Raw genomic sequence first — 25,206 nt, forward strand, 5'->3', positions numbered from 1 at the left:
ATTGAGGTGGACAACGAAGCGAGAGTCGCTTTTCGGTTTTATTTATGATTAAGCTTAACAATTTTGCTCCCCTTCGGGTCCAGCAGCAGAACCGGGTTTAATTCCTCAACGAGAGGGCTGGCAGGTGTCTATAACATTATAAAAAAACACATACAAAAATGTAAAACTGAGCAATTTTATGCAATGGCTCTCACATACGAAACCACGATGCCTCAAAATTTGTCGTATGCCAGCTCTGTTTGTTTATGTATTTATTTAAAGAGGCCCGCAGACAAGGACATTACGGAAATGAGCGGAGTGTACATAGTAAACAAGTACAAAAATCAATAAAAATGTTGGAATAATTATGTAGCTGGTGATAATATAAAAATACGCATGGGACAAGGAAGCGCTAATACCACAAATGTCCCTTTCATACACTGTTAACTTGCACGTTTCAAAAGTTCATTTCTTAACAGATATAGGTTTATAAAACTGGTTAAGACATTCGGAAAAGTTCCAGGGGCAAAAAGAGCACGAAAAAAAAAAAACGCTTCCCAAACACACGTTTTCTTGACTCATTTACCCTTAGCGTTGCTATTCTCAGTTCCAACTTTATTGCTGTTTTCGGTGCGATTGCTTGTACGCAGTACAGGCGCTTTCCATCTTCTCTGGTGGCCTACAAAACTGTTATTACGCCCTCGGTTTGGAACTCGAGCGTTGTAAACAGCAAATCCCAAGTAGGCTTTGTTGACCCCTTTACAAAGCAGGGCTTGGGGAACCGGTGGTCATAGAATTGTCGGGCCAGCACGTCTCCTGTTGTTTTCTTGTATTTGCTTTCATTTGTGCTATCATGTATTCATTTATAACTTGATGTTGACGAGCTTGGTTGCGTCCGCACTCAGTTCGTTATGCACTACCTGAAAGTTGTCGCTACTGTGAACCTTTTAAAGCTTCACTGTACCACTTCCAAGTAGATGGCTAACGCTGAAGAAAAAGATATTTTAAATAACTAAATACAGAAAAAGATTGAAAATAAAAGAACATCGGCTACTACATCCAGTACTTCTTGTACAAAACAATATTGCTATGCAAATAATTATTTCAAACTCATCTGATCTTAGCCTAAAAAGGCGTTCGCGTTTGTTGAAGGGTTTGGCTGTTGGGACTTTTGTGGTGTCTTTCTTTTATGTTTCACGGAGCATTGGTCGACCTCACTGCTTGTTTCGTGCCCGCTGTGACTATCTACATGCCATTACAAAAATTTTTTATGTTTCACCCTAATATTTATTAGACCTACAAGGTGTTTCCCGGAACACTATCACAAAATCTACGTATAAGGTCGCTGCTGTTTAAGAACTCGCTTGACAAACAAATGTTTGCAGCTCCATCTTACAAACAAATGTTTGTAAGATGCAGCTGCAATAAACTGAACAGTTACGCGTCGCCAGGACGTCAAAACTTACTTTTAATCTCCCAAGGCTGTCTGGTGTCATCTCACTTTTTTTCTGTGCGAAATTCTTGGAGACATTTGTACCCACCTCGTGACAGTGACCGCTCTGTGACCTTCGAAATCAGTAAAACAAAATATCAGTGACAGATACTGACATCACCATTTAGCATGTAAGCTTGAAGGGGAGCTGGGTTGTGTGAATTAATATCACTTCAGAGATAGATAAATGCGGTCATTGGTTAGCTTCCTGCTGAAAAGGATAATATTTGTTTTGTTACAAAGACGGGTATGGTGAATCTGCGCGCCATCAAGCTCCAAGAACATTGGCGGAGGAAACAGACGTTGAGATTACCTGCTGTTTTATTCGACGGTGACCAGCTTTCCAGAAATGATTTTATTGGTCATTTGGGGCATAACAAGGCGTAAGATGTCCGCATCCCAAGGGAGTGTGGATCTTCCTCACCGCCTTTACCCTGACGTAGATTGTTGTCTCTTAGAAGCGCCGTTATGGTTTCGCCAAACTCTGACAAGCATAGAGGCAATGTTCCAAGAGTTAAATAGATGTTTATCGTGATTATTATGGCTGTTGCTTAATGGTACAAAGCCAACTATAGGAAAAAGCGCTCAAGAAAAAGAGTTAAATAGCCCTGAAACGCTAGCTCCAACTGGCTTTTTGACCTTGCTGCATTTACTGCATACACTTCAAATTCTCGCGAATTTTTGTAGCCTCAAATGCGTCGTTTCGAGCTCAGTCAGGCCAGAAGTGTCGCATAGCTGCTATTTACAGAAAATGCGTTTATTTCTACGGCAAAAATGACTCATCAGGTTGTCGTTCTAGAGCTTTCGACACACAAGCTCAACATATGCCTAAGAAATCATGCACCCCTCCGTCTAACGACGACGATGGTTGAACGCGAAGCTTTTTCGTGGTGCATTCTTCGGTTAAACAATACCACGCTGCGAGTATGTCTGCTCTGGCGGTACGCACCACTTTTCTAGAATACCCACAGCAACTCTCGGCTCTGCACTCTGTAGGCCTAACGTTTGGGTTAGGAGCGTACGACGCGAATCGCTACCTGCTGCTTGGCGTACAGTGGGCAATTTTTTTAGTCGGGGCCTGTTTGAAATGCTAAATCCCAAGATGCGACGTTAGGCCTACCATCTTCAACATCAAAATGGGACGTTAGGCCTAACGTCTCGTGGCTAACAGCCACACGGCACGCAGAGCAACGCCGTTCTTCTCGTGACGGATTCTTTGGTGGTCGTCAGAATTCTCCAAACCGCTGCGACAATATCGAAATAGAGTAATCGGTTGGACGCCGGCTTCATAACGCCAGGGATCCAGGTTCGATTCCGGCCGCGGGAGGATTTTTTTCTTTCCCTTCACCCACGATCACCCATCGTCTTCGTCAGAAAAAAGTTGGATTCCCTGCAGGGTGTATTGGCGTACAGCGGCATCAGTGAGGGCACTGAAGCTTGGCTTTAAAAACACACGAGCAAGAACATCTACTGCCGAGATTTGAACCAAGGCTGAGCGATTCCCATCTAAACGCGCTACCCATTGAGCCACAGGACAAAAACACTGGCTTCAAAGGCAAACGATTCGGGGTCATTAGAACCACATTCTGTGTGGAGTCAGATAACGTCAATAAGCGGGATAGTGCATGCCATATCTTGTATCACACTGTTCCCACACAGCGCCGAAAATAATGCAACGCGAAGGAAGCTTTTTCAGCCAAATGATGATATCCCTGAGAGGCTAAGTCCTTGCAAGCTTCACACAGGCTGCGCCCTTTACGATGAAGGAGAGCAAGAACTCCGCATTGGTCAACATAGATCAACAGATGAAGTTATTCATTGTCTTTATCGGCATATTGAAGCAGGCTGCCACTATATTTGAACTTTCTGCACAAAGAATAGCTGAAGCTGATATTATGTGAGGAAAGTGATGAAACCAAAGTTGACCGCAGAAGACGCATCTGTTACATAAAGACGAAATGCAGACGAATGCCTTTGGCATGCGACAGTGTGAACTGTATGGTGCTTCTTCTCTAGCACGAACGAGGAAATGGATCGCGTTCAACACTTGTAAACATAGTTATCAAGCGCAGAAGTTGTGTTTGGTTTGGTTTTGTAAATATACATTAAGTGCTGCATGAAAGTTAGGATAGTGGATGATTGGATTCAGCCTGTCGCTTGCGATGTAAAGGATGCGCAAGCGGCCCACCTGGCGCGCCAGCTATGGCGAGACTGAGCGACCAAGCACCGGCGAAGCAGCCGTTACACCCTCGCCGAATCACGTTGTACCGCAAGGCGAGACTAGGAACGAGCGCGGCTGCGAAAGCCTATCAACAGCGAATAACGTGGAGCGACGTCACACCTGTCACACTGACACTGCGGCTGCTCAAGGTCGTTGCGACGCTATGAATGACCAGCTTGCGAGATACGGCGTAGTGGAGCTTTCGCCCCAATAGACAGCTTTCATTCAACCAGAATTTTTTAGCTTTCTGATTGAGGGATGAAATAAGGAAATTCGGGGGCAAAGAGTACACTCGAGAACCGGAAAACAGGGGCGGTTGTAGGCAAATGGGACCTTGGTCCAGTGGACCCGAGTGGGCTGTTGTTGTGGTTGTTGTTGTTGACGGTGATGCTGTTGTTGTTGTTGTTGATGATGATGATGTTTGTGGTGGTGGTAGTGGTGTGTTGTTTTTCTTGGTGGTGGTGTTGATGATGATAATGAGGATGATCGGGTCGCGGGTTCGATTCCCGGCCGCGGCGGCCGCTTTTCTGATGGAAGCGAAAAGCAAAAACGCCCGTGTGTACGAGATTTCGGCGCACGTTAAAGATCCCCAGGTGGTCAAAATTAATCCGGAGCCCTCCACTACGGCGTGCCTCATCGCCTGCGTTGCGTCGGCGCGTTAAACTCTACAATCAATCAATCAATGAGGATGATCGGGGCCACTTACAATGTTTCGCTCTTTCTGTCTTTATTCCCGCAGAGCCGCACAATATGGTACCACCCCGGATTACCCACCGCCTCAGCCAAGTGACGGCACTCGAGCATACCGAGGCGGTGCTGCCGTGCGTGGCTCAGGGATACCCGCTGCCTTCGTACCAGTGGCTGCGTCGACGAGACGACGACACTTCGTCGGGTGGCGGTGGCGGAGGGAGGCCCCGGCCCGTGATACTGGACGGCTCCAGGATCACAATGTCCTCGGGGAGTCTCGTCATCCACTCAGTGATCGCCGAGGACGCCGGAAAATACTACTGCGTCGTCAACAACACCGCACGCCAAGACCGGGCTGAGACGGAACTTGTCGTCTACGGTGAGCGTTGCAACCTCCGCATGAGTAATGTGTCGGCGTAGAGATATATTTACGGTGGGCCACTTTATGAGCATAAAAAAAGCTTGAGTATACCTTTGAATACCGTCACGTTTTTATGTTGACGTTGGCGATTTTTTTATTCAAATGTGGCGTCGATACGTTCTCATTGCGGGATGAAAAGAACAAGGAACAGAGGAGCTCCTCATCTAATTAGTGTTGACAATGTCCTCCACATCGCGAAGAAAATATCATTTTAGAGTTTCGCACACTACACACGGAGCTTCTTCATAGTCGCCCCTGTAGAAGCGCGTTAGGATTGATGAATAAAACTGACTTGCCCTTTCCGACGGCACTCAGAAATAAAGTTTAGCAACAACAGAGGTGCTAAAGTTTGTGGTAAGTTCTAAGTGGTACTGTTGATTTCTTGACTAATAACCAAGTAGTCTCATTACCGTTCCGCGAGTTCCAACCAATCATGCGTCATTTTCCCCTGTCATGCTTCTCCCTGTTGCGGAGAAGGGAGGGGGGGGGGTTAGGTGGGGTACCACCTGCCTGCAACAACATAACGCATATGCGAGCTGTTACATCGCAAGGAATACGTCTGACCACCTCTACCACGTGGCACCATTACGCTCACTTTGTCCAGCACTCAAGCTCGTACATAAATTGACAGTAAACGCTTCCAGTAACTCCGAGAAAAAACTTCGAACGAACTCAATTTGAAAGAGTTCCGACATAGTTGTACGTTACGAAAACTCTTTCAGAGTAACGAACAAAATACAGCCTTAAAATGCTAGGCTTAGCTTAATCTACGCCCCGATTGTGAGCGTATCCACGGGCATATCCTGGATTGCCATATCGCTAACCTCAACTGACTTTCCACTAAGTTCCACTCGTGAATCACTGTAAGCCCTCAGTTATCCACTGTTCAAACCAGTGAATATGCAGCCTCGGAGAATATTTACTCTCCAGCTGCCAGAACTGGCGAGAGAAAAAATAAAATAAAAGCTCCTCCTGCAGCTTGTCGCGGTCAGAAAATTCGCCGCCGAGGGTTGGGGGCAGCCGAGGGAAAGGATGGGTGAGGGGAGGTAGAGCCACGAAGCACCTTATCCAGCTGCCCAAGCGTCGTTTCCGCGTTCTTCCTCCAGCCTCAGCGGCTCTTCTCTGTTCTCACGCCGCGTATACGCGCTGGCCAACGTGGCAGTTTTGGCGATTTAATCGCGCGGGCTTGGTAATGGGCCGATCTCTTCTCATTAACGGCTGACAAATAACGAATCGATTGCGTCCGCTGCCTCCATGGCCGGCACGGAGCGTTTCTACGTCTCCCTCTCTTTCTCGTCACTCTCCCTTCTTGCCAATTCGACTTTCTCTCCACTCTCCTTCCTAGTCTTCATCTGCGCTCCCCGAACGACGTCTTTATTCTAACGGCCGAAAATGAAGGGATTACCTAGAGATTTATTGGGACGATTAGACGCGCCTCATGAGATTGCTCGAGGCGTTCGGCTGCTTCGGAACGTCGGGGCGCCTTTCGCCGTTTTTTGCTTTGATGGCACCTCTCTGCGGTTGCATACGAGCCATTGAAGGGGGAGTAGCTGGCGGCGTAAGCTTTGGACGTGATGATTACGTCTTCCGTGTGCTCCATTTTCCTTAGCTTGAAGGAAACGTGCGGCAGCTGCGAATAAGTCGGACGAATGGTGAAAAGACTTTCTTTGTGTGCATCGGCTTGAGTCGGCTGCGAGTGGCAGATCCGACTTAACTGCTTATTTGTGTCATAACGAAGATGTGTCATAACGAAGTTTCACGATATCATAAAGCACTGAACATGCGAATGCTAGCTTCTAGCCACCTTACTTCAACGTTTTCATCATATTGTGCCAATTGTATTTACATTCTCAATTAAGTGTCCCCTTTTTACATCGTCTCCCTAGGCCTACAAGGGCAGAAGAGCTGATGCGAAAACAAATGTCCACTGGGGTGAAAAGAATGCAGTCGCAGTGATCATCCACCTTCCACAATGTCATGTAGTATTACTTGATGAATCCACATAAAATTTCATTTGGGTTGTGGTGGAGACCTCACCAATGCTGTAATCAGTCCTTATAACAGCAACACCGAGAGGAAACACTTGCGCATATAACGTAACAAAATGGGATTAACAAAAATGCAAAATGCCTCACGATCAAAGCTCAAGCACCAACGTGTTCGTATTTTATGAAAACACAAACTACGTTTGCTGGGACGGTTTTTAACTAGATCGAGAGTTTTCGCTAACAATCCCTCGTGTTTTTTGTTAAGCGGACAACGCCTTTTAAGCGAACAAGTAATTTCAGGAATATTTGTATGAGCATCCATTACGCATCCAACATTTTCTAGTTTTTCTTTTCGCATTTGCATTTTTTTTCGGCCTAGCTAACTTTTTGTAGGCTACACCACCTGTTCATGTATTTCGTAAACCGTCATCAATCTACAGGTCTCGTACAAAGCATTGCTCTGCCGGGTAACTGCCCGACGCCATTTTTCTATCCTTTGCGAGAAAGGCGTCAAGGCTTGGCCGTTATTAATGGCTGCGCCTCAAGATTAAAAACCATTGATCGGTCAAGTCGATACGTATGCAGTATGGGGACTGGTAAAAAAAAAAAATTCCGGCACGTGCTTTGGAGAGCTCAACAAAGTATAGCCGACACGACTGGCCACGTCTACGAGTCAGCAAAATAAACGACCTCCGCCGACACAACTGTACCTTTGCTGGCAATATAGGTGGTTTAATCAATATGGCGCCTCGTAGGCGGAAAGAACGGTCCGTGTCGGAAGAAAGCGTAGTGAACAAAAATAAAAACGAAGATGTGGTCTCATTATTCTCGTGTTTATGTTTCAGCTATTGTGCGAGTTTTGAAAAGCGACCCATTTACTCTCGTGGGCCACGTGTCACCGGAGTGGCATAGAAAAAGGACCAAAGAGAGTAAATGATGGAAGCTGAAAAACTATTAAAACAGCCCGCGCAGACACAAACATGTAGAACATGTTTGTATAGAGCATGTATAGAGCGAGATGGGTTTTAAAGACTACCAAGGCTGCTAAGAGTGTTCAGTCGCTACAGTCAACAAATTTGAAAAAGGGCAAAAACCCGCCGCGGTGGCTCAGTGGATAAGGCGTTGCGCTGCTGAGCACGAGGTCGCGGGTTTGATTCCCGGCCGCGGCGACCGCTTTTCTGATAGAGGCGAAAAGCAAAAACGCCCGTGTGTACGAGATTTCGGCGCATGTTCAAGATCCCCAGGTGGTCAAAATTAATCCGGAGCCCTCCACTACGGCGCGCCTCATCGCCTGCGTTGCGTCGGCGCGTTAAACCCTACAATCAATCAATCAAAAAGGGCGAAACCACTGTCACTTTAAGCTTTCATTGGAAGTCATGCTTCTGAATCAGCACGTCCGCTTTGTCTGGCGGGATTAGATTGGTTCGAGAGTTGCAAATTGTATGATCACTTGCGGTGTTAACCAAATTGGATAAGATTTGATCGCCTTGCGGTACTATTACCGCGCTCGAAAAAGCCAACAGTGTATGGATAACTGAAACACAAGGCCGATATTTTTTAACCCTGATGTACGCCACTCGTTCTCTTGAAGCTGGTCAGGTCTCAACAGGCGCAGAATTGGTTGGTTCGAGTTTTTTTTTTTAAACTTCAATGTTGCTATGAGAATAAAAAAAAATATTCTCTGTTCCTTTTTATCAATTTTTCTAGGCGGAGGAGGGGGGGGGGGTGTGGCAAATAGTACCATGGCCAATAGCGAGCGCACGTCGGTCGTTGGTTGGTGTCATGTAAGCTAAACATTTATTCTTTCGGGTTCTTCGTTAGGCCTACTCAAATGAGCTTGCAACAACATCTCATGCCTTACAGTTTTTGTACATCGCAAAATGACCACCACTTTAAAGGGCGACAATAACTTAATTGCGTCAGAGCTAACTTCCAGCTCGTTGGCCGCGCCCGCCCCATTTTGCGACCCTTGACGCATTGCCGCCACGCCGTCTCATTCCACGGCGTATTTATTATCGCAAATTAAGCCCAAGGTGCGAACCTAGCGCCGTCTCTCTTTCCCCCTCTCTCGGGCCCTCCTCTTTTAATGGGCAAGTGCGCCAGCCACAGCTGTTAGGCGCCCAGGACCGTTGCATAAGGGGGCCCTGGTATAACCGAGCTACGCGCGTGTGCCCTATGCTCTCGTCGTAGCCCGAGTTGAACTGACTCGCTCGAAGTGGTCTCCTGGGGAATGAACCGAGCTCTTTGGACGGTAACGACGCGAGAGCAAGCGCGGGAACACTGGGGGCGGGTGTGCGCTGCTACGAGACCATTCGAGCCGCGGCGAACATTAAACATCGGTGGGGCGCGCCGGAGCGCGCGGTTATATACGACTCTGATAGCCGCGCGCATAATTAAAGCGACGTATATTTTCGGTGTCGACAAGAACTGCAGCCCGGACGTCGTCTGGATGCCATGCTGGCTCGCTCAAGCTTGCTTCACGCCCTCCCCCTTTCTCATTTTGATCTTTTTGTTAGTCCACTCGGGGGAGTTGAAGGACGGGGAGGAGAGAAGCAAGTGAGAAATTATTCAAAGGCGTTCTCGGGACCGCGATACTGCGCAGAGCTTTTGTTTCGCCGGCGTCGCTTCAGTGGGTGGCCTAGCGCAGTAAAGATCTCACGCCAGATTGCGTTGTCGAGATATGGCTGCCAGCGGAATAGCTGAACCGGCGAGGGACGATGGGAAATTATTAGGTTCGTTTAGGCTGCACATGGGGCGTTAATAAAGTATTGGAGACCTGGCGTTGCTGCGCGGGCTCACAATAGAGTGTTATAGGGCGCGGTCGATGGGAGCCATTGAAGCGGAGGGTTGACGTTGGCCCAATTACAACGTTTGTTGCCATGAATAACAGGAACCCTCAAGCTGGAATGGGCATCCACTCTTGCCGCTTCGAAAATTTTTATTGTTTTGAATAATTACTTTTATTTATTGCCCATGCCATTCCAACATAAATAAGGCGGGAGAACGGCCTTCAGTAAGACGTTACGACTGCCTCTTTATGGCCTAAAGGAAATAAAATTGCCCACAACACAACTTTGTGGTGCTTCGCCCCACTTTACCCCGCGTACGCTGAATATGTTTACACTATCCTAGACCCTTGAAGAAGATGCCCTGTGTACTTTAGTGCTGTCGAGGGCAGCTTTTCCCGCCAGGTAGTGAGGAATAAAGCCCTGGATACATGGAATCGAAGAGGACCGAGGGTCGAGTCGACTGGCGGGTTCAGCTTACCTCGACCCCTCCCGCGTTTATATTGTTACGTGGAGGAAGGAGAAACGAGGCGAACGATGCTTGATAGTGAAGCGTTGTATTTACATGATGGTGGCCATGACCATGACAGCTCCGACGCCGGCTACGTGCGACGCAGTACTTCTTCATCTCGGACCAAGTGTGGAGTTACGCGCCACGTCTTCTCCACCCTTCTTGTAACAATTTGAACTCAATCCGAAGAATCGAGGTGAGGGGACCCGAGGGTTCTAGGAAAATAGCCTATTCAGCTCCTCACGGTGCGCCGACTCACCCTGAAGATTGAGTCAACCTACTCCCTGCCTGCGGGTCGAATGCACTCGATCCCAAAGGCTTTTCAACTCACCTCGCCCACTTATACACGGATGGGTCCAGTCGAAAAAAAAGCTTTTTCTCGACTCAATTCTTCCTCGTAAAGTCCACGTATACGGGGCTTAACCTACAAATCTTGAAGCAGACTACCTTAGATCATATCCCTCGAGGGCTTCTTTATTTCGTATCGAGGACTTTATTTTTCTCACTTACAAAACTGGGATTAGTAAGAAGGAACGGGTTATACACCGTATAGCTTTTGGTAGTCGCAACACTTTCACGACTTTTTAACATCGTTAGTCTATTAAATGCCTTGCAAGCTATCCTCCCATTGCTAACGCGTTGCTTCATGGGGTGCGTCGATTGCCCAGGGCCATCAACGCATGGTACTGTAACGCGGGAACGGACCAAACCGAGTGAAGATAGCGCACTTTTTCGGCTCGCTGGCTCTTTCAGGGGTATTTTATGTAGGAGTAAATATTCAGACTTCATTGATCCCAATACAAACCATTTCTGCTAGCACCCAATCGCGCATCTGCGTGCGCGGCGGCAGTGAATGTGCTTTTGTTGCAACACTGACAATGTTAACGGTTTCCTCTCTGCGCCCTCGTACGTGTGTTTCGAACACCTGTTTCGCAATGCGCCGAGGTCCGGGCGGATGCTGAATAGAAGGCGCGATTCAATCGAGCGGAGTTGCGCATCTTCTGAAGAATGAACCGCCTCCAGCGCCCTCCATCGTCGAGCGTGCCTAAGCGAACAAACGTCGGTAATCTATTTCAACGCAACCCAATCTGGCGCGGAGCGAAACATCGTTAACGGTAATGCGTTGGACGCCGCTGCCACGCAAGCAGTTTCCAGGGTCCTCGTTTCGTAAGCAACGGGGCCCGCCTGCGAGCGATTTGAATTTGAAACGGGCGCAGAGGCCGGTGGGCATTCCGGCCGGCGCTGTAACGATTGCACCTATACGTACGCTATATATACCTGCCTGAAAAGTGTTTTTGCGAAACTCGTCGTATTTCGCGCGTTCGAAAGCGAGCCCTCGACTGCAGCTACGGCGTTTTAGAAAGTAAACGACCTCGGCGCCAGCTATAACTGGCATCGACCTCGAGTGGGAGGAGAAGCTGCGTTTGACCTGTTTCACGCTACGCCGGGCGGGTAAGCATTTTGCCAATCGCTGAAGGCGCACGTGAGTTACGGCTGAGAGCCTTTTGATGTTCGTTTGCGGCGGGTTCAACGCACGCTTGCAATTGGCCGCTTGATTAAATCAAATGCGATAGCGTTTCAACGAGCTGAAACACTCCGCGACCGCCCTCACCATCCTCCCTTTCCCTATGTGCCCGGATTTGTCGTCATCCGTAATGTTATGGGAGCCCCGGTGGCACAGTACGTTTTAGTCGCAGAAAGCTTACCTATTCACCACTCCCCCCCTCACTTTTTCTCTCTCCTTATAGCGTTCCGTAACAGACTCACATGGGCACTGGTGCGGAAAGCACCCTTTTTTAAAACCAATTTCATTTATAATAGAGAGTTTTAGAATAACGCACGCAGCCGTACGCAAAAAGTGAGCGAACGCAATTTCTTTGCGTCGTTCGCACTGCGCATGCTCCGTACGCTAAGCCGGCTCTGCGTTTAGCGGAGGGAAGACGAGCGGACGCTATTTCAGCAAAATAGCGTGCGTACGCTAGGCCCCTTGCGTTTCCAACATGGCGGCAAGTAGCGAGGAGGAGGAGGAGAAACACTTTATTTGTAAACTGGGTCTAGGGGAGAAGGGTGGCGGAGGATGCGATCTTCTCCGCGACCTGGGCGGCCCGGTTGGTTAGTGCAAGTAGCGAGACAACCATCCACGGTTCCGCTCTTCTGTTGACAGTTCACCCGGCTTGCACGGTGAAATCGTCCCTATGGGCCCCGGCTGCAAAAACGCAGGAACTTTTTTTCTTTTTTGCTTCTGATTGGCCAAGTACATTGCTCCTGTGTTTTTAAATATGTCGCGTGGTTAGCACGTCGCTCTCGCGCAGCTCTGTAGCGTCGTGACATCGCTGGCTGACCGAACGAAGCTTTGTAGCCAGGTCAGCGACCGAAGCTATGTGTGTGTGTTGAGGACACGTTCGCTTTGCGATGAACTGCGACGTTGTGCTTCTACGGGTAGGACAGTGCTGGCTATTCTCGGATTATCTTTCTCGAGCGACGTACTACTCAATTTCGTATCGGGTATGTACAGTGTGCGTGGCTAAGAGCCTTCTCCGCTTGTGCGCCAGAGTTAAGTGACTCTGGCGTACCTCGCGAGAGGTGAGTGCCGCGCGAGAGGTGAGTGCCGAATTTACGACGAGCAAATTGAGGCAACCGGTCACCTGTCAATCGCGATTCAGACTTGCAATTTATGTCGTGACGCTGTGTTCGTTCTAAACGCATCTCTGGATTGTTTTGAAGTTGGATAAAATGTATGCGTCCAACCCGGGACATTTGGTTCAAGGCGTTCTGTGCGATTACACGTAGGAAATGCCACGGAGCTTCAACACTTTCTTTATGGAACGTACTGAGGTAAGACAATATTCATATCATGTCATGGACGGGTTGGATTCAACACTAACGAGAAAGCATTTTCATTTGTTTGGATAGTCGTAAAATTTCCAGGCACTCCGGCACTCCGCCGGCAGATCAGCCGGCGGGTCATTTCGCAAAACATTCCACACATGGCGCTGTAAGCATTAGCGTGTCGCTACGCAAAACTGATGAGACGCTCGACTAAAACTCCCCTCGCGGTGTTCACGGGGCGTGACACAAAAATATAGCGTTTAGCGTACGTAAAGGCATCAAACGCTGTACTGAACTTCCCTAATAACACGCAGCCCCTTGTACAGGTTGTATTCATTGGCAAGGAGAGCGTGCCAGCAACCATGTGTGTCGCCTAGCAACAGGCACGCGCGGGCACGGGCATGGCGGCGCACGCATGAGGCGTTCTAGCTAGCAACAAACCATTACCTCGACGTTAACTGCTGTTTCACGCAGCATCATGCACTACATAGAAAATAAACCTGGCCACCCTAGCTGCCCACGCTGCGGTCACGGGTACCCTAACAACCAGCACTACATGTGGGACTGCTTACGGATTATACAGACAAGAAACATATACACAGACTCCCTTTCCCGTACTCCTGGCACTTGGGCGGAGTGGCTTGAACCCCCAGAGGATCCCCCAAAACAACTCAAACTCGCTCTCCGCAAGCGCACGAAAAGCGCCGGCCGGTACCCACCCTCAGTCCGACAATTGACCACCTCCTCATTACGACTGACAGAAGAGGAGCACTGGGAGGCCCTCCTCCAACACATTGAGGCAGTTCTTGGGAGCGACTGGTAACAGCAGCTCCTTCCCCCAGCAACGAAGAAGCCTTTATAGAAGGACAAATAAAGATGTTTTTCTCTCTCTAACTCTCTCCTAAAGCAGCCTAACTGTCACAAGACACGAAGGAAGTGATCACCAGCTGCCGGCAGCTGATTGCCAGCTGCCGTGTTTCGGTATCGGCCACAGATTGCTCAGCTTTCTACGAACTCTTCCACTTCGGCCGTTCGGCCACTCGCCGATAGATGCCGCTAGTATTCCACCTCAGAATGCACTCACTGCTACGCCGCTACGCGGTTGATCTGCCGCAGTATTTCATCGGCATTCGCGTGAACCTCACAATTTCTTCGGAAGTATTATTTGGCCTTTGTACTGAACGACTCTGCCGTGTGCAAGGTGCGGGCGCTGCAGTGTAGGCATTTCGTGCGTCGTGCCGCTCCTTTTCGCCACCGCGGTTGCATTCTCCAGCCGTGATGCGGAGTTGTCTAGGCCAAGTAGAGACACAATGCCACTGCGATTATTTATATCTGTTGACTGACATCACGGCCGAGAATCACGCGGCAACGGCGCCAACGACTGACGCCAAGGCCTGCTTTTTTTTCTGCGAGATGCGGACGCATGCGCAGACACGGTGGATGTGGTCATGTCGGCTTTCAGTGTTGCCAAGAGAAGAAATCGCCCGCTAAACATTTATGTGAACACCATCTATATACAGCCATGCTTCTTCCTCTTGTACAGACCAATGCCATTCGCGGGAATTCTTTCGCAGATGCAAGTTATCGGGGTGGCCAACGCGACGGTCAGTTTTCACGTGAGGACACATTTTATATAGCAGCCGCCCTCACTCCGTTTCTCCCCCTCCCTCTCTTTCTATTCATGTCTGTCTACCCCCTCTGCATCGCTCTTCCTCTGTGTATCTCTCTCTCTCTCTCTCTCTTTATATATACAGGGTGTCCCAGCTATCATGCACCACGATTTAAAAAAAGAGTAAAGCCGTAACTCGCAGGAAACTAGGTGCATAATGTTTGCAGTACTGTGAAGAAGCGTACAGTATTTTTTTCTTTAATGTGACTTAATTAACTAATTGTAATTAATTATATAACTCGAGAAATACTGTCCTAATCACTAAAGTGTCAATAAGGCACTTGTAGGTAACCACGAGGGGCATCTAACTGCGGTATTTTCAGCGATGAACTAATCGCGTACACATTTATTCTGACTGATAAAGGAAACCCGCGAAATATGAAAAATACCACGTGACTGCGCCTCCGCGCGCACCGTAAAGCAACGCCCTCAAACAGCTAGCCTCTGAGTTAGCCAGCATGAAATAGACAAAAGAAAAAAAAGAAGAAATCGCGACCGAGTTTGTTCCTTATCTGCACACACGTTCCGCGAATCTTGCTGCTGCTGCTCCTTCCATGCATGCTATTATCAAGGTGATGCGCTGTCTCTTCGGGCGGGTAACACGCGAAGCAGTTGCTTTCAATCTGCTTTGTTTGGGGACGCTGCTTTACAATGCGCGCGTAGGCGTCGTCACGTGGTATTTTTCATATTTCGCGGGTTTCCTTTTTCAGTCAGAATAAATGAGTACGCAATTAGTTCGTCGCTGAAAATACCGCAGCTAGATGCCCCTCGTGGTTACCTACAAGTGCCTCATTGACACTTTAGTGATTAGGACAGTATTTCGCGAGTTAGAAAATTAATTACAATTAATTAATTAAGGCTCATTAACGAAAAAATTACTCTCCGCTTCTTCACAGTACTGCAAACATTATGCACTAGGTTTTCTTCGAGTTACGCAATTTCTCTTTTTTTAAATCTTGGTGCATGATAGCTGGGACACCCTGTATATTCCTCTCTCTCTGTAAGCATCTCTCCACATCTCTGGCGCTCTCTCACTGCATTCTGCATCTCTCCTCTTCCCTCCCCCTCTCTCTCTTGTTGCCAGCGCTTCGCCGTTTCCCCTTTTCAGGGGTGCGATGAAGTGCAGCGCCCACGAAGCTCGCGCGCGGCGCGATTCCCGGCGGCCGAATGTGCCGGAGAATACACCTCGAGGCTGGCCGCCTTTGTCTCGGGGTGGCCCATTGTTTGCCGCCGCCCGCGCAGCGCGTTCTCCCACGTGCGCGCGTTGCTCTCTTTCTTTCTCTGCGCAAATCTCGTTGGTTCCGCCCGGCCTGCAGCAGGCGCACCGGGCAATATCGGCATATCGCCGCCCCGAACCCTTGCTTTGTTTCGCCAATGGGAAAAATAGCAGCTGTTGCGTGAAAGGTACCTACTGCCTCCTCTCTGCGCTGCTTCGGGGCCGTTGTTTGGTTCCGAACGCGGCATTCAGGGGGTCCTCCGGCCTTCGGTGCAGGTATTCAGCTCGTCGTTCCTTTGTTTCGTGTGATTTCGGGCTTGCCTTCTTTTGTTAGAAGGCTACTAAAATGAAGAAAACGGAGAGCACAGGGCTCGAATTGTTTGAATGCGCCGATACACTTAGAAAACCATCGCATTTGTCATGTCAATCGACTCGCCTCCCTGCTCCACCTGGCTCTTGTGGAATATTACCGTGAAAATAAATCTGTGATGTCTTGCTGCGCAGACCAAGCAGAATGGGAACAGAGTCAGGGCGTTCTCAAGGGCTAGGTGCATTATTTCGAGCGATTTTCGTCGCAGAATATGGAATTGTGTGCTTTAGTCGGAATAATGCAGCGTATATAATTAATCGCTATTGACGCCAGCACCCCTCATCTTTCTGAAGTCGCGCTGTAAGGTGTCTCGACGCCTGCCTTATAGCATGGCATCATCGAGATGCGGTGGCAAGGGGGTTGGCAGCAGCTGTAATTAAAGCGGCATTACCGCACAAATTATAATCCTCAAGAACTCCACTTGGGGTTGTCGATTGGAGCACCCAATATTTGGGCGACCATCCCAATCTGTCCGCAAGTTCCTGGTCGAGGGCGCTGCCATGAGCTTAGACCAACTTTGTTCAACGAAGCGAACCATGGAAAGACAGATAATAGTGGTAATACTCAGTATTAGGAGACTAGATCCGGTAAAATACATGAAAGTGATAATTCAAAGAGAGACAGACTTTGGCCAGACATGTAATACGGAGATTTGAAAACTGGTGGGCCAGCAAAGCAAAAGAAAATGTGACTATCGAAAGACGAGAGTAGAATATTAGAAGGCCACTATCTTTACAGCCTGATGAAAAAAGAAAATTCGATGGTAAAAAACGAGATTGGTCATAACAGGACAGGAGGGGTTGGAAGTCTATGCGAGATGACGTCTTCGTGCAGTGGGCGTAAAATGGACTGGCGAGGAAAACGCATGCTCTTGGTGACCACAGTCCTTGCCCACATTAGCATTCATCACTAACGTGTACAATCAGGAAATCGCCGCAGTGATATGACCAGGTACCAGTGGCGACACTGGAGAGCCGGGGGAAGGGGTGACCCACGGTTGCATTTGAAACGTGCCACTAGGTGGATTTTCAGTGATCTCCCTTTATCCAGCGCCTAATCGTGTTTAAAAGTACTTCACAGCAAGATGTCCTAAGCGGCGGCGCTTTCATCGGCAGCCGCTGCAATAACAATAACAAAAACGCGCGCAATCGTAAACATGTGACTATAGCGAAAACAGAACACAAGAAAACGAACACAACAAAAAGTTTGCTGCTCACTTTTGCAAATGTCGTCGAAAGACGATAGCCATCTTTCACCCTGCGACGCAAACGTCTCTCATCCCTTTTCCGCCCATCTGTCATTATTTTCCCCAACCGTCTCTCGCTTCTCCCACGTAAATGCAGTGGGGGTTCGCTCAGGTTGGCTGCGTTCCACTGCACACGCGAGATTTAGTAGATTGGAACTGTTTTGCCTATATAAACGTCTCCCTGTAGAATATTTCTAACTTTTGCCCATTTCCCCTTTCCCACGCGCAGGATAGCAAACTAGGCGCTAGCCAGGTTAACTTTCCTGCCTTTCTTCTACATTCTTCCTTCTTTCCTTGGGAGGACGGATAAATCTAGACAGACAGACAGACAGACAGACAGACAGACAGACAGACAGACAGACAGACGGACGGACGGACAGACAGACAGACAGACAGACAGACAGACAGACAGACGGACGGACGGACGGACGGACGGACGGACAGACAGACAGACAGACAGACAGACAGACAGACAGACAGACAGACGGACAGACGGACAGACGGACGGACGGACGGACGGACAGACAGACAGACAGACAGACAGACAGACAGACAGACAGACAGACAGACAGACGGACGGACGGACGGACAGACAGACAGACAGACAGACAGACAGACAGACAGACAGACAGACAGACAGACAGACAGACAGACAGACGGACGGACGGACGGACGGACGGACGGACGGACGGACGGACGGACGGACAGGACAGACAGACAGACAGACAGACAGACAGACAGACAGACAGACGGACGGACGGACGGACGGACGGACGGACGGACGGACGGACGGACGGACGGACGGACAGACAGACAGACAGACAGACAGACAGACAGACAGACAGACAGACAGACAGACAGACAGACAGACAGACAGACAGACAGACAGACAGACAGACAGACGACGGACGGACGGACGGACGGACGGACGGACGGACGGACGGACGGACGGACGGACGGACGGACGGACGGACAGACAGACAGACAGACAGACAGACAGACAGACAGACAGACAGACAGACAGACGGGCGAACGGACGGGCCAAAATTTTCCCGTCTAAGTAGCGCACGAAAAATAGTTCTACAGCAGCTGATACCTCAACTTTCGGAACTTGTCAAATTGTACGCATTCTGAAGGGGCCTGCGGAGAGCTTTTTCGTTTTGTTTACAATCATGAGAAACGCGAGGAGTAGAATGAAAAGGCGCGGCCCGCCCAACGAAAGCAGTCATTATTTTCCGGCCGAAATGCTGCCTTGGCTGTTGCGCCACGGTATTGCGCATAACTTTGCAGCGGTCTACCGGATTTAACACCTCAGATCCGGCGTCCCGCCGGCTGGGGAGAAAGGCAAGCTCAGTGATATGCAAATGCAGGCGACAATGACATTGTAAGCTTCATCCAGAAATTCAGCAATTTGTTATGCCTTCACCAAAGACGCGTCTCACTTCAACAATGAGATTATAATTCTTACATGATCAGATCGCGACTAGAATATTAGATTTCCAAATAAATCATCAAGCAAAAAAGGCCACGTTACCCTCCCATTTCAAGACTATCGGTACGATCATCGGCTCTGTACAAGGGTTCTAACTAACCAAACGCTCACTTTTTCCCGCGCTCCGCGGACGATTAAAAATCGCTAATGATATGATGTCAGCTTCCCCTGCCGAAAGAACCACGTGTGTGGTTAATCTACAAGGGCTTAATCACGTTCCGATTACACGTTCAGTGTGTCGACGAAGCCTCCCGCTGCAGTTGCCAAAGTTCGCGACGAAGAGAGGTGCCGTTCGGGACCCCCTACAATAGCACTCTCGTCTTTTACTCTGCGAGTCGAGCGTCGTTTTTGAAACCACAAAGGGACGTTGAACAGAGACGAGGTAACGGGGAGGCCGTATCTTTAATCACATCCACTCAATTTCGAGTCAGGACCTCCGAGCGCCGCAAATCGAGCACCGCCAGCAGCAAGGGAAAGTAGAGGTAGCCAACGCTGAGTGCAGTCACGCCACCAGGCGGTACTCAGCCGAGCTGAACGGGAAGGGTCGTTGAAAATGTAGAGTAATTAAATACTCGTCAGAACCACGGCCCACTTCGTGGCGCAAGTGCCAGGGGTCAAGAAACGTAGGGAGCATGCGCGTGGCGAAAGATCGTCTCGAGAAATGAAAGAGCGTACGCGGTATGCGTAGGAGAGTAAGAAAAATGCCGAGGTTGGCGGATGAGAGGCGCGGAAAGGAAGGAACAGCCTTTTGAAGAGCGGACAGAAAAACAGCGCTGAAAAGCGCTTACGCAGCATCTCGTTCCTTCCTCTTGGACCTTCTCGCTTCCACGGACTCAGCAGAGAGTGGAGTGCTCAAGAGCAGAACAGAGTGCGGGATAAAAGGGAAGCTAAGAGATAAAGAGATATAGAGCGAGAGAGGAGATTGGGAGATGTACGAAACAAAGGAGAACCTTCTTTCAGAGGGAGGGAATCTCAGAAACCGGCTCGCCTCCCACGTGAACGCAGGGATGATGCAGGAGACGGCGAGGAAGGAAGGGCCAAGAATGGCTTCCACCGGATTCGCCGATAATTTGTCCGGAGAACCGCGGCATAGCCGCTACATTAGCGGGAACGCTCCGCGAACTTCAGGCCTCGTCTGGACCTGAGCGCTTTTTAATGCTTCATCCGTTCCCGCCGCGTAGGGGGGACGGCCGCCCTTACAGTACTGCAACGCTGGCTTCAACTTTCGCCTGTTTTGCTGGTACATTTTTTTCTCCGCTCGTCCTTTCTGCCTTGGCAATCGATTCACGATTCTCGCTCTGTCCGTCACAAAAGAGCTGGCGACTCCGCGCTCGCTCAATCAAGGGATCCCGGTAAAGACGAACGTGCTGAGCCCAGTCTTCCGATTCGAGCCCGCTCTTGCGAAGCCACCGCGGGCAGCAGGGGTGAAGTGAGAGCGACGAGAGGACGGGAATCGTTACGGAGGAGTCTCGCAAAAAGCGCTGACTAGTCCGCACTTGGTCAGTGCCAAACGAGATAAATCAATGATCGCGAAGGCTTTCGCCTCACCGCAAATGTTCTTGCCTTCACTTCTATATGAAGTGGCGATGAGTGGAATTTTTCAGTGAAAGTTTCACTGAAGGACAAAGAGAGTGCAGCTTATTTCTTGAACGTGAGTCTGAGTGTTGTTTATTTGATTTAGGGAACGCCATCATCGTCGTGCAAGGAAAATATATGTGCGTTTGATCCTTCATGCGTCGGCTACCGCGGTAGTTAACAAACAGTGCGCCTTTGCGACGCCCAGTTCTGTGAATGCCACATTATTCGTGCGTTAATTGCATGAATTCTTATCGGCTGCGCGTTGTTTTCGGGTAGAGTATGACATCGTTCACTACTTTTGTGGATCGTGTTGCATTGGCAGGTGGACTGATGTCACAGCGATCGGTTCAGCAGTGTCTGAAATGAGTAACAGGTGGTCACATGCAACTGCGATCAGTCCAGCGTTGTCTAAAATGAATCAATCAGAAACCCCAGTGTATCTGAGTGAATGAGCGAAGTCAAGCCCGCAGTATTGCTTTTTTAACAGCGAAGCTGTTCTTTGTCGAAGGTTTCATGGGACGAGGCGTGGTAACGAGGGTTCAGCGATGTGGAGAGAGCAAGCACCAAGCACCGCAACGCAGTGTAAGTTACGCAAGTAGTCCGCAGCAAAAAAATAAGCAATTTCTACCACTCTACCTAGCGGCGTGGTTCAGTTGTGCGCGCTGAGGAATAGCGTTTACATGGCTGAAAGAAAATGCAGGAGTGACGAAACATTTCGTGTCGGCTGCTCAATGTTCAGACGCACTCGTCCCGCAGCCTTCTGCTTGAACAGATGTCGCTATCTCTGAGTTTCTCTTGTAAAAAACGCCGAAAGCAGCAGTAAATGTACTAAACTTTGTCTGTCCGGATAACACTAGCAAAATCCTAATTACAATAATTCACTTCACAGTAGTTTATTGCTTTTGACAGCCTCGCGCCCTACTTTCCTTGTCGCAGGAAGCGCCCAGTCACGTTCACTAGCCTTGGCAGCATTGCACGCTATGCATGAAACGACGAGTCTTGGCGCCAAACTTTGGGCGTTCAGGTAGCCCACGAAAGGCTATCGCCTTCAGAAAATAACTTGAGTAAGCTCTACTTTACTGCGTTGGATGACCTAAAGATAAATTAAGACTCGTTCTGTTTCCAGCGGCTGCTAACGAACGTGAGAGGAGCTTGAAGTGCGTGCTAGCATAGCCCCGTTGGTGCACTGATGCAGTTACTGGAAGTGTCGCGTGGGCCGTGTGACTGGCGTTTTAGGTGAAGCCCTGCTTGAAGCGCTGTGGTCGTTCAAGGTCACGCCCTGCTACTTTTGAAGATCGCAGAACATTTCTATTTTCCGCAAGCGAAACTTCACTGAAGTGCTATGGAGAGCGTTCGCTTTGAAAAGCAGAAGACTTGACGCGTTTATGGTCGGATGGAGCACTCGGAGGCAGACGGCAAACCACCGCGAAGGCAGACGGAGGCCCCCAAAGCGGGGCAGTAGTTTAAGCCCTCGCTCTCTTCCGCCTCCCCCATCATCCTTCGGTGACCCATTTTCGCGTGCGAGAGCTCGTTTCTCGTCATTGTTGCGTCTTCAACGCTTCTCGCACGAGGGATCCGCGAAATAAAAAAGACCAGAGGTAGGTACCAGCGCTGGCAAAATGTCACGAACGAGCCGACAAGATATCGAAAGGAAACCGAGCAGAAAATAAAAATGAGGTAACGGTTGGAAGAGCGGGCGGTTGTAAAGTCAAACACAGTCCCCTCCGCCGAACGCGGCAGGACGGCTTCGAGATAGAAAGGAAATGTAGAAGTGGCCACGGTGCCGGATAGTGTTGTAATGAAAAGGATGAGGAGTGAAAAGGAAAACGAAACGGAAAACGCATAAGGATCGGGAGGTGGAGGGAGAAAAAAGGTCCCAAGGAGACCATTAGGGAAGTGGTCCGCTACGGCTCTCCAGCGAACCAATTTTCCAGGCCTTCGGCGGGGGAAGAACGACTCGTCGTCGGGCGTAAAAGAGATAAGGAACCCAGCTCGCCTGTCGGCCGCCTCTCCTCGGCCTCCTCTCTTCGCGCGTTCGTTACACACACCTCGATACGGCGAAGGCCTCTCTCCTCGCATGCCCCGAAAGTCTTGCGCCAACGCCGATTTGACAAGAAGGGGGCCGTTTATCTGACGCCCAGCTCGCTATCCCTGCCCTGTGATTGGCTGCGGACGTCCTATTCGGACCTATTCACGGAGGACTTTTCTCATATCTTCCTTCTCCGTTTGGTAACTCGGCCATTCGCATCTACAAAGTCGCGGCGAAATGATGACCCTGTCCTAAGCCCCCATTTTTTTCTTCTAGGCGGTGTCGCTAGCGCTCTGGCGGTCGTCATGTGGCTGAAGCAAAGCCTCGCGTCATCTTTGACCTCGGCGCCGATGAGAAGGTGCACGAATGAAGGCCGGAAGAAGCCAGGCGCTCGCAGCTTCGGCTTGTGCTGTGGTCGGCGAGCAAAAAGGAAAGAAATGAAACTCAAAAAGGAAATATTTGCTCAGGGATAAAAAAAAACGAAAATAAAAACGAAAGATTGTGAAAAGTTCTCCGGGACATTTATCGGTGCACCGCACCTCTACTTTTCAGTTTTGTGGTTTTCCGTACTCCGTACTCCAAGAAAACGCCCGTTCGGCTTTCCTTCTTAGAGTGCTTCGAAAGGGACATTTGTATCATCCGCAATCTTTTGGACAACGTTGGGGCCATTTCTTTCAAAGCGCGTGAAGGAAAATACAGCAGGATGGACAATATTTAACTCCTCGTGTGGTACGCTTTGGAGTCATGCTTGACGTAAAACTTTTGGACGCGAAAAATAAACGTTTTTGACGGAGCGAAAAAAAAAACGCAGACTTTCCAACGTTTCTTAGTGTCTTTATTCACCGCTGCGCTCTGCGGTACTGAATGGGAGAAAGGCTTCGTTATTCAAATTGTATAATGGGTAGGATGGATGGCGGATGCTTTGGAAGAGCAGCAAGTTTAAACTGTGCCATAAGGCGCCGAAGCACGCAAGCTGAAGTGCCTCGGAAGCAGAGATTGTAGGCAGCAATTTAGATTACTCGGGAATGCCTAAAAAGTGCGTAAACAAATCGCGTGCGTTTCTGTGTCTCGTATTGATCAGGCTTCCGCGACCGTGTATTCCAACGCCGAACGCACGATTTCTTCAGTGCTACCGTGACGAGATGATTGAGCGACACGCAGAGTAAGCCAGGAAAGCTTAGATTAATCTACGCCTTTAAAGGAGCCATAAAGCTAAAACAGAACTTTGCTCAATTTTAAATAACTATACTTTGCTAACTTCTTCAGCTTTATTGCGGTCGGGAAAGGCGTTTTTTTTTTATTATTCGAAGATACGCCAGAAATATTGAAACACTTTCGGATTTCGCGCCACAGTTACGTATTGCGGGCAGGATTGACGCAATAGAGGCCAGAACTAAAAAAAAATATTTATCAGTGTGTTAACTACGCATGCGCACTCAAGGAATTCGATCAAACAGAGATAGCGGCAGTCAACTAAAATGGCCCAAAAAGACCCGGCGACGTCGTAGAGAATTCGCTGGAAAATGGCAGAGGAGTCGCCACTGCCTCATCGGTTTTCCTTACCTTCGTATTTTTGTTCAAAGTTTCTGATAAAATTGGTGACAAGAGGGAGTTTTAGTACACCGTTTGTTGCCTTTGCGTACGCTAAATGATAAATTTTTTTGCGTTACGCTACGCAAACACCGCGAGGGGAGTTTTAGTAGAGCGTCTTCTCAGTTTTTCGTAGCGACACGCTAATGCTAACGGCGCCATCCGTCGAATGTTTTGCGAAACGACTCGCCGGCTAATCTGCCAGCGGCGTGCCGGAGTGCCTGGACATTTTACGGCTATCGAAACATATGCAAACGAAGGCTTTCCCGTTAGTATTGAATGCAACATGTCCATAACATGATATGAATATTCTCTTACCTCAGTGCGTTCCGGGGAGAAATCGTTTAAGCCCCGTGGCACTCCTTTCGTGCAATCGCACAGAACGCCATGAACACGGAGCAAGAAGTATTTCAGGAGGGGAATCCGCTGGGCTGGGAAAGCATGGGCGGGCGGCGCGTTAATGTCACTGTCTGGCGAGGAGGAAATGCAGCTTGCGGAGCAGCACAACAGACGGCGCGTCAAGCGCGTTGCCATACTTTACATGTTCTTCTATGGACGAGACGCACAAGAATCGTAATATCATCGAACATATTGTGAAAATTGCCAGATCTCTTTCTGTGAAATGGATGAATAGAGGTGCTGGGCATTTTAGCAGCAGTTATTAATAAATACTGCCCTAGTTACAAGCCGCACCGCCCTTCAAACGAAGTTCTAGAAGGAATCCCGGAGCAGACGACGTCTGCCGACGCGGCCTTCCCGCCACGAGTGGTTCACTCTCGCCGCTCTCGCCTCTCTCGGACGGCTTCTCAGATTTCAGGCGCTTTTCATGTTCCACAGGCAGGCCGGCGAAGTCAGGACAGTCCAAACATGAACTAATGGCATAGAGTGTAAGAAACATCATTCACTGGAACTAATCATACCTAGATTCTCAACCACATGTTTTTTTTATGGTTGGTTTCGCGTTGTAAAAAATCAAAGCCCCTTCGTCCAACGACAACAATGTTTGGAACGCGAAGATTTCTTCCGCCGCAAACCGACTCCAATGAAAGACCAGTCGGGCGAGGGATTCGTCGGTGTCGTCTGCCGACGACGGCAGCATTGA

At 49.2% G+C, this 25,206-nt stretch overlaps 1 protein-coding gene across 7 annotated transcripts in view; it reads left to right on the forward strand.

Annotated features, from left to right (window-relative positions):
* The window catches only part of LOC144174969 (cell adhesion molecule Dscam1-like), a 550,580-nt gene that overhangs the window by 355,965 nt on the left and 169,409 nt on the right, over window positions 1-25,206 (forward strand). For all 7 annotated transcript variants that reach the window (XR_013323566.1, XM_077703961.1, XM_077703960.1 and 4 more), the window contains exon 5: window positions 4,432-4,758. Coding sequence is in view for 6 of the 7 variants with exons in the window: in XM_077703961.1 (XP_077560087.1) it covers window positions 4,432-4,758 (327 nt within the window). In the remaining variant the exon portion in view is untranslated. The remainder of the gene's footprint in view (window positions 1-4,431; window positions 4,759-25,206) is intronic.

This window comes from Haemaphysalis longicornis, unplaced genomic scaffold (genome assembly GCF_048455015.1).
Source record: "Haemaphysalis longicornis isolate Haplotype H1 unplaced genomic scaffold, Haemaphysalis longicornis Haplotype H1 scaffold_3, whole genome shotgun sequence".
In the NCBI taxonomy this organism is placed as follows: Eukaryota; Metazoa; Arthropoda; class Arachnida; order Ixodida; family Ixodidae; genus Haemaphysalis; species Haemaphysalis longicornis.